Source organism: Phycodurus eques, chromosome 20 (genome assembly GCF_024500275.1).
Source record: "Phycodurus eques isolate BA_2022a chromosome 20, UOR_Pequ_1.1, whole genome shotgun sequence".
In the NCBI taxonomy this organism is placed as follows: domain Eukaryota; kingdom Metazoa; phylum Chordata; class Actinopteri; order Syngnathiformes; family Syngnathidae; genus Phycodurus; species Phycodurus eques.
Window position 1 is genome coordinate 4,237,617 of NC_084544.1, and position 9,988 is coordinate 4,247,604.

General features: G+C 43.0%; 1 protein-coding gene across 1 annotated transcript; it reads left to right on the forward strand.

Annotated features, from left to right (window-relative positions):
- The first annotated feature begins 3,987 nt into the window (after positions 1-3,987).
- On the forward strand, positions 3,988-5,464 carry dpm3 (dolichyl-phosphate mannosyltransferase subunit 3, regulatory). The gene is made up of 2 exons (XM_061664314.1): positions 3,988-4,048; positions 4,257-5,464. The coding sequence occupies exon 2, from the start codon at positions 4,282-4,284 to the stop codon at positions 4,558-4,560; it is 279 nt and encodes a 92-aa protein (XP_061520298.1). The 5' UTR covers positions 3,988-4,048; positions 4,257-4,281; the 3' UTR covers positions 4,561-5,464.
- Positions 5,465-9,988: the final 4,524 nt, after the last annotated feature.

The following is a 9,988-nucleotide window of genomic DNA, read 5'->3' on the forward strand; positions in this document are numbered from 1 at the left end:
ATTTTTTTTTTATATTTTCAGGATTTTTCTTTTCTAATTCTAATGGTAGTTTTCTAATAGCATAGTGTTTTTGTTGTTGTTTTTTTTCCCCCCCTCATATTTTTGTATTCTAAAATGAAAAAAAAAAAAAAGCTCAATACCGGACCGGTCGAGCCATTCTTCTGGTCCAAATGTTGGACTCGTTATGATACTTTGCCACTGTGGACAGAACAGCAACAAAGTTCAAACATTAATCCTGCAAACAAACTGCCGTTTTTGTCCGTTTCCCGTTTAAGTGCTCATCTTGTGAGCGTCCGCTCAATGATTAAATGCGTCACGCTCGAGCCCAGTGCACTTGTATGAATGCAAATCGCTCTGTAATTACTTGCCGCAATCAATCAGCAGCAGTATTGACGTGTTCTTTTGCACTGCTGAGTCATTGCGCTCCCAAGAAAAAGCAATTCCTGCACTGAACATACAAAGTGATGCAGCGCAGACACTCGTGCAAAAAAAAAAAAAGGTTAGCCAAACTTCTGCTGCTCCTGAAGTCCTGACTAGAACTAGGACAAGAGATCATCTACTCCAAAACCTTCCTCGTTCGATCGAGATCATCGTCAGAGCTGACTCAGACATACGCCGGGTCGCCCGCGAGTAAAACGCTGCTGCTCGAGTACTGACTAGAACTTTGCGACGCGATCATTAACTCTTAAGCTTGGCTGCACTCTCTCCAATGCTGCTCACGTTTGCAGTGTCAACACAGGGATCAATCGATTCCCGTTCGCCATGGAAACAACAGCGGGGCCCGTTCAATCCGGTCTAGACGGGTTGCCGCTGCCCTGACCCACACGAACACACGCATAATCAATACCTCGCACGTTTCCAGAATATCCCGAAGGGAACTTTCTTAACCGGTCGGTTTAACAGTCAGTAATGCTAATGCGGAAGGACACAGAGGACTGATAAGAAGGGACATCGGCGTGAGGGGGGTGGATAAGCGGGGGGGACGTCTTCCAGCTTGTCCTTCGGTGGCGGTTTTTACACTGACAACAAGCATCGGATCCCATTGTTGTCCGCGCCTCCGTGTGCGGTTACGCGAGGGGCGGCGTGAAGATAATGCGGAACGGCGTCCCATAAAGGTCAACAAACAAAGCGCGAGGGGGACAAACGCCGGCCGTGTGATGCGATTTATTAGGACAGCAGTGAGGACGAGAGAGGGATGGGAGGGGGCTCATTCCTCCATGGGGAGGGGCCAAAACAGGTGTGTGTGTGTGTGTGCGTCTTGAAAGACGGACAAGTGCGCCGCGCGCATGCTTCGGTCTGGTCACACTTGACCTCGCTCTGACCTTTGCGCCTCCCCCTGGCAGCGGCAGCCCGAGACTACATTCAAGTTTTCTCAGTGGAACGGGAGGCGCTCTCTCGCGCAAACATGCTGGATGAACTTTAGCACCGCGCGTCTTGTTTTGATGGAGAGTCGCATCAGCTGCTTCCTGTAAAGTTCTTATAAAACGTTTTTCAAGGTGTACACTTTCAGCAGACGTTAACGTGAAGCATTAGTTGGACAAACCGCTAACAGACTTCTCTCCGAACCCTGCATGGACACAGCGACGCACTCTTTAGTCACTCTTTCCTTCTCCAGAACCCGTCTCCAAATCTGGGCTCACACGTTCTGTCTGGAACTTTTGACGCCTTTTGACTGGATGGGGTCGTTGGGGGGGGGGGGTGTTCCTGTGAAACACCGACTCGATCGAGCAGAAGAGACTCTGGACTCTAAACCTTCTTTTCGATCAAGCTAACGGTCAGAGGTGACTCAGTTGTATCGTGGCTCATCCCCCGGATATGCGGCTCCAAAATGCTGCTGCTCGAGCACCGACTAGAAATCCAAGAACAGATCGCCGAACCTTCCTGAACTCTATAGACAACAGCTTAATCTTAAGCTGATTCTGGCATCTTATGCTTGTTTTTGAGTATCCTAACTTTCATGTTGCCAAGTGAAATTGTCTTCAGGGGCTGAATATTCCAAAAATTTCACGGGGAGTGCTACCAAACCAGTTTTTTCGGGGGGGGGGGGCTTGATGCCTGAAAACCCTCCTAAATTTGAGGTGAACGCTCCATTTTGTTTGACTTTCGAGGCCTATTTTTCCTTCCCCGTTGCCCCTACTTTTTCTCCCACGTGGACCCTAAAACGTCTCTTCGCGGGGTCCCGGCCTCTCCGCTGAGGTTGAAGGTGTCGGGCGGGTGATTGAGATAAAGTCTGGATGAGGAACAGCTGGATTTAATACGCCATCGAAAGGTCACTGCTTGTTCAAGCTGCACCTGCACACCCCCGTCGTTCACCCCGACACCCGTCAATTTCACCCCTTCTCTCTGTAGTGCTCTCCTCTTTCTCGCCGCTGAGCCCCCCCCCCCCCCCAACCCCCACACGGTCCTCCATCTTTTCCCTCGGATGTCTTTATGTACAGCGTCTCCAGATCGCCTGCGGGCTGCTTGCTGCGTTAGATCGACCCAATCGCTCTCTCTCTCTCTCTTTCTTTTCCTCTCAGCCGTTAACACTGGAAAGGAAAAGACGAGCTGGCAGCGTGCAGCGAGGAGAAGCCAGCGAGACTCTGCCTCAATGCGGGTCACCCACACGCGAGCGCCACACAACCAACCTGAACAACCAAACACTGCCCAAGGGTGCAACGCCTTTGATTTGAAAAAGTGCACTTAAATGACGATTCAATTAAAATGTATCCCGCATAACAGTAACATGAAAACTGTATCCATTGACAGTATAAGTAATATATCATTCCTGTTTCTATATTGCATATTCATTTCAAATGATCCATCGCAGCAGTGACCAAAAAGCAATCTAATAACATAGTTGCATATGATTATCCTGGTAGCGTGTTTTTAAAAATGGCTTATCCTGTCATTAAACAACGTACTGCCAAACTGTGACCCTTTCAGTTGTGAAAAATGTTCTGCTAATAGACACAAACGCTGCAAAAACGCCGATAAAAACAGAAGAAAACAAACAGCTGCGCCACTCTGCCAAGCGCAGAGAGGGCGTCTTACACTAATGACACCGGTGCACACAAACTGTAAACATTAGCACCCGAATAATAATCCTCCACGCTCTCGCAAGACTGATGATCGTTTTTCTCTGTGCCCAACTAAAATCAGCCATGTTTACACATCCTACACCCTAGAGGGGTGTGCGTGTGGGTGTGTGGGTGCGGCCCCCAAACCCCCCCCACCCCCACCCCACCCACCCGGAGTACCATTAACCCCGTGAATGAACCACCAAGATCGGATTTTTTTTCCTCTAATGGAACTGTTGCTCTAGGGAGACCCCACACTAGCGTTTAGTAATAGCTTTAAGCGAAGGCCTAATGATAAACACATTTGCTAAATGACTTGTCTGTCTTTAGCGGTGTTAAAAAAAAAAAAAAAGCAGTTGTAAGGAACGTTTTCTCGCCGTCTGTTGGCATTAATTCTAATTAAGCAGCTCTAATCATCATCATGATAGATCGCTGGATCGATCGATAGAGAGAGAAAAATCGAAACAAGAAAAATGAAGATTAAGCTGTTGCATGTTGGTATAAAGTATGCCTATAGTGTAGTTATTCAATTGTACAATTATTTTATACAATTAGTGCAAAATCAGGATGTATATCATAGACAGTGATATATAACATATTGATGAATTATAATATGGCCAAACGTATGAAACATTGAACAATGAGTGCAAAGTGAAAGATAGAAATATGGATAATAACATTGTATGTTAATATGCATAACATTGATTGTACATGTAATATGTATAACGCCACTGCAAAGTGTCAAGGAAGTATATTTATAACTATAATATAATATAATAACCATTTTGTGGTATATATAATAGTTATCCAATCAATAATCGCTGTTATAAGTGACCATTTTTTTGTCGCTCGTGTGTGTTTCAGCTTCAGAAAAACGGCTTCTGATGTGATTTTTAGCGAGCTAGGCTGCTTAACTACAATACCCAGAATTCTCCGCTGCACCCTGACGTCATTTCCATGCGCTAAACTGAGTTGGCCACAAACGATAGGTACGTATATTTCGGAATATTGTCATTATTATAATACGAACAATTTAAACAAAAAATACGATCTAATTTTATCTAATCCCATCCCGGTGGTTAATATTAGTAATTTCCTGTCGGGGCTTCGGAGTTAAAACAAGTAACACAAGTACCGTGCTAAAGCTAAGCTAACAGTGAGTTCCCATTCCCACCTGCCATTTTCTCCCCTTCTCAGGTCGCTTCCGTGTCCTGGTGTCATCATGACCAAACTTCTGGAGTGGCTGTGCGGTGTGTCGGTGGTGCTGGCCGCCTGGGTGCTGGTGGCCTTCGACCCGCTGGACCTGAGCGTGCCTCGCACGTACCGGGAAGTGGCCTGGCCCATGCCGCTCTACCTGCTGGTGTCGTTCGGCTGCTACTCCCTGGCCACGGTGGGCTACCGGGTGACCACCTTTAACGACTGCCAGGAGGCGGCCCAGGAGCTCCAGGCCCAGATCAAGGAGGCCAAGGAGGACTTGAGGAAGAAAGGCTTGAAGATTTAGGACTGTGGGACAACTATTTGTATATTTACATGGGGTATACTTGCAAAAATGTGGCTGGAGAAGTGGACAGCATGAGACTGGCAACCAATCATGGCCCACACAGATGTGTAAATACTTCAGATGCACAACAATATATTTGATTATTACAGACTTTTTACATTTGTAGTGTATCATACCTTATATTCAAACCACAAGTCGGAGCTGTTTTAATGACTACAATGAAGTTGTAGTCATTAAAAAGTAAACGTACTATAAAACGGTGTGCAAAAGTGCCATTTGCACATTCCTGTAGTCAAGTTTCTAAACTCAATCACATTTTGACACAGGTCTTTTTTTTTTGTTTTGTTATCAATTTCTTGGCATGCTCCCTTATGAAGGCACACGTCACCAACTGCGTGTGGTATTAGTGGATGTACTATATCTTTGACAGCACCCGAGATTAGAATTAATTAATTGCCGCGAGGCTTTGTGATCGTGATGTAAACATGGCAAAAGAAATGAAGGTAAATGAAGAAATCTGCGTAACATTCAAAGCTATATAGCGGTGCCTAGCGTTAACGAGTGACCTGTCCAATGAACAAAAAAATGTGGCTAAAACTGTTAATTCTTTACCTTCTAAGTAAGGATGTCATTAATGTATGTATACAATATTATAGAGTGCTATTTTTTTTCCTACCTTCTTGCCGTCACTATACGTCCCCTGCATAGATAGATAAAGATGAATTATTTGGAGTAAATACATGGTGAAACTGGATAGTTTCTCACGGCGCAGTGGTTGGGAATCACTGCTCTCGAATGCTTATATCGTAAAAGAACACATTGTAAACACTGTGCATTCTTGCTTGTCAAGTGTCCAACCACACACGCGTTGTGTTGTGCGTTGTGTGTGTGTGTGTGTGTGTGTGTGTGCCCTGCGGCTCTGGCAGGAAGCTCATTCAATTAAAAGTATTTTTCTTCAATTGTTTTTGTTTTTTCCCTTTACCTGGAGTCTCTGTATCAGCACATCTTCAAGCGTGAATGCACGCGAGTTGTATGTGCGCAGTTACATGCCGCCTCCGAGCTGAACCCACATTTTGTCTTACGGAATGGAATGAAAAGGTTACAAAGGTTGTTCCCGAAATGTGGTCGATATTACTACCGACGAGCACTGAAGTGACATTTTTTTCCGAGTTACTGTTGAGTTTCATCAAAACAACAGCGGAATTCTAAAATGTGACCATTAATTCATTGCCCCAAAAAATCTGATGGCAAATGATAATCATTTTGTAAGTGTATATTGTCACTCCAAAAATAATAGAAGTCAGCAATAATGATTGACATCTAAGAGATTATGGTGTGATGAAACTCAGGGCCTTAGTCAAGATGGCGGGAATTATGAAATGTTCGCACAAAACAGGCTTATGCTCGAAAGCAAAACATATGTCAGGAAAAGGCTACTAGAACATCTGAGCTTTGGGGTTAATCAGAGGCACTGCAAATAGTGGCAGGCGTGTGCTGACTACCACCGAACATTATGAACACAGCCACATTCCATTTATGCGGGTGTGCGCACCTGTGCAACCACATTATTTCAGTTATTTCTACTTCCCCTTGGCAAAAAAATCAGTTGGTTTACACAGGTTATAGGTCGCGTTTCATGGTCGAAAAGGTTTTCACATGATTTGACTTGGTCTCGTATTTTTATATTACAAGAACCTGGTATTTGAGCAGGGGTGTGTAGACTTTTCTTATCCACAGTATGGGAGCCTTAGCCTAGCGGTGTTTTGAAATGATGTGGTTTTGGTTGAACATTTGGGTATTTAAACATACAATGGTACCTTCTCTTTTGTTTTATGTGTTTACAGTAAACTTCATGCTGCGGTTTTACAGCCGCTTCTCGTTCGACAGCGGAATTTACACTTTACGGTAACTGACCTGATACGTAGCCCTAAACCATCCAGCGCGGTTAACGGGATGAAATGTATATTATTCGCCAGTTTCTCGCTTTCCCACGCGGCCTTGGTGGGCTGTCGGAGGGAGAAGGTGAGCAGAGTACGTAGCCGCGAGATAATCTGATTCTGGCAAGGAGCGCTTCTTCCGCGCGCGGACCCCCGTTGTGCGGAAACAAAGGCTAGCCGGGGCCAAAGGCGTCATTAAGGGCTCCCATAATTTACAAAAAAAAAAAAAAAAAAAAGCAACAACAAATAATTGGCTATCCCACACCAGCAGCACCACCGGGCTTTTACTGGACCACCCTTGCCATCTGGCCGTGCGCCAACAGTCCGCAAGCTACTGCCCGAGCAGACGGCATGAAAGGCGACCTGTTATTTACCCGGCAAATCTTCCGCTCTGGCAGCGGCAACAAAGGCCTTCGCTGACTCGCTAGGCAGCGAGCGGCGGTTGCGACTTGTTGCCACATGTGAAATATTTCATCTGTGCTTTTTTGTCATCACTACGCCCGCATCTCACTTTGAACACATCCACCTGTTTTTTTTTTCTTTTCTTTTTTTTTTTTTTTTTTTTTTTCCCTGCCAGCTCCATGATCAATCACATAAGTGCCAACATGTTACACAGGTGGCATAGCAGTGCACGAAACATTACTGCAGTGCGGACTCCAGAGTACAGTAGGTTCAATAATACAATAGCAAATATAACTGACAAAAGAAATGGGGGGGAAATGGGGGGAAAAAACCATTAAATATAGTAAAAGAATAAAACAATGACAGACCTAGTAAATAAAATTAAAAAATTAAAAAACACATAAAAATGGAGCTTTTAATAAAATAATATAATATAAAATAAAACACACGACACCACGACAATGGATTCAAAATAATACAATATTAAAAAGCAATTAAAATATAAATAACAAATATACAAATAAAAAATACAATAATTCCGTTATTCGGTGCAATTAAAATGAACCAAAAAAACACAATAAGAAAAAAAATAAAAACACGATCAAATAATAAAAAAGATTCAAATGGAATTTCCTGTTTTATAATGCTGACCCACTTCTATTAAAAACAAATATAAACCATTATTATGACAAAATATTCGATAAAAAATAAGAACATAAAGAAATGTTGTAGCACTTAGGGGTTTTGAAAAACTATCAATGTAAGAATGTGAACAAAAAAAAAAAAAAAATTGTAAAAGTTACCAACGCAGCTTCCATCTTTTGATGAAGTTTAGTCATTCATTTTTTATAAAGCGTTGCCACAAGGACGAGAACAGAAGCCTCATTTAAAAACAAGTGTCGTAACAAATATGAAATTATAGACTCGGGCCTTACAAATTGTCAATGAATAATACAACTCAAATGACTCTTACGAGTACAAGCATGTCTTTGTAAACTTGCACTCTCACATGATATTAAAACACACTTTTATTATTGTGTTTCTAACAGCCCGCATTTAAACTATTCGGACAAGCAACAAAGAAGGATTTGAATTCCAAGAGTAATTAGCCGAGAGCAGCTTTTTGTTGATATTTTCATCCTGCAGTCTCCTCTTGTGAGATTTCTTGCACATGCCTTTTAATTTATAAATGTGTGTAGTTTACATAATGTATAGATATTTTAAAAAACATGAATATTTTGTATCAATGTAGTTAAGTACTGTACGTACATGGGTATGTCCATCCATCCATCCATTTTCTGAGCCGCTTCTCCTCACTCGGGTCGCGGGCGCGCTGGAGCCTATCCCAGCTGTCATCGGGCAGGAGGCGGGGTACGCCCTGAACCGGTTGCCAGCCAATCGCAGGGCACACATAAACAAACAGCCATTCGCACTCATATTCACACCTACGGGCAATTTAGAGTTGTCAATTAACCAACCATGCTTGTTTTTGGGATGTGGGAGGAAACCGGAGCGCCCGGAGAAAACCCACGCAGGCACGGGGAGAACATGCAAACTCCACAAAGGCGGGGCCGGGGATTGAACCCGGGTCCTCAGAACTGTGAGGCTGACGCTCTAACCAGTCGGTCGCCGTGTCGCCACATGGGAATGTATTTTTGTTTATTGAAATAAATACATTTCAATTAAAAGAGTAGTAGTTTAAGCTCAAATAAAAAAAAAAAAAAAAAAAAAAAAAAAAAAAGAGTATAAAACTTAAAACATTTAAATCGAATTAAAAATGAAAACTAAAACAATCAAATGCAATTTTTTCACAAATAAATATATTTATAATATACATAAATATGTTTTAGAAAAAAATTAATGTGTATAAACAGTATATATTTTAACACTTGATACACATTCACTGCCATTGACGGCTTTAGAAGTCAAATATCCATGTTAACTGGGAAGGCTGGCAGTGAAGGAGTTTCAAGGACTGTTTGGGAACTGAACGTGATTGTGATTTGACCATTGACATTATTTTTGATTGGATGTCCTACTAAATTTATGTATGCTCAGTTGAGTAGTCTCCACAGTAAAGGCAAACAGAATGCTTTTCATTATTTCCGCCAAAGCTCAAAGAGGTGAGAGGCCTCGGACCGATTCCATTAGGAGGCCAAAGATCCAACACAGGCCCCCTGATGGTGACGTTTTGCCCCCGGTGACACTTTTCGTAAGAGTCTTCACTCACACGACTGCAAGCAAGTCCACGTGGAAAGGCAGAGACTCAAATAAAACAAACAGACAAAATAAATCATAGGTTATCATTTTGCTGCAGAGAAAAGACACACACACACACCCACGGAACCTCAAAGCCATCTCCAAACAGAAGGAAAAGTCACAGCCGGTAATGGAAGCCGCTGGCGAGCTGAAACGAGATTTGATGGCGAGGGTGCAAATGACAGTATGGGAAAGTGACAAGAATATTTAAGAAAAAAAAAAAGAGAGAAAAGAGTGAACTGAAGGAGAAAATAGGAAGAGGACAGGAAACCAAAGGCATCAAGGGCTTTCTGGCTCTGTTGCAGGTGCGACACACACCAACACATGGACATGCGAGCAATTGATTCTTGTCAAATTGAAACTTCTTTTTTTTTAATGACAATTCTCATGTCCACACACAGTACAACAATCACAAATAAAATTGGATCAACGGAATCCGAGTAAATCTTGCTGTTTCTTGCTCAGCGTTACGTTTGCACAGGCAGATCCGATTTAGTTTGCCAAGTATGTACAAAAAAAAAAACACACAAGGAATTTGGCTCCGGTAGTTGGAGCTGCTCTAGTACGACAACAGACAAACAATTGACAGAGAACACTTTTGTATACCTAATCAAGTGTCTCTTGTCGCTGGTTGCCCTCGGGATGCTCTCGCCTATTGCATGTTTGTCTCCTGACGGCGCCGTAACATTTTAGTTCCGCATTTAAGGTCTCCGACGCTTGTTTTCGTACATTTACACAGGCTGGGCATGGTCAATAAAAAAAAAAAAAAAAAAGGAACCGTCTCCGCTCTGTGGAGCCACTGTAATTTATGGTTCTCCCCCGACATGGAA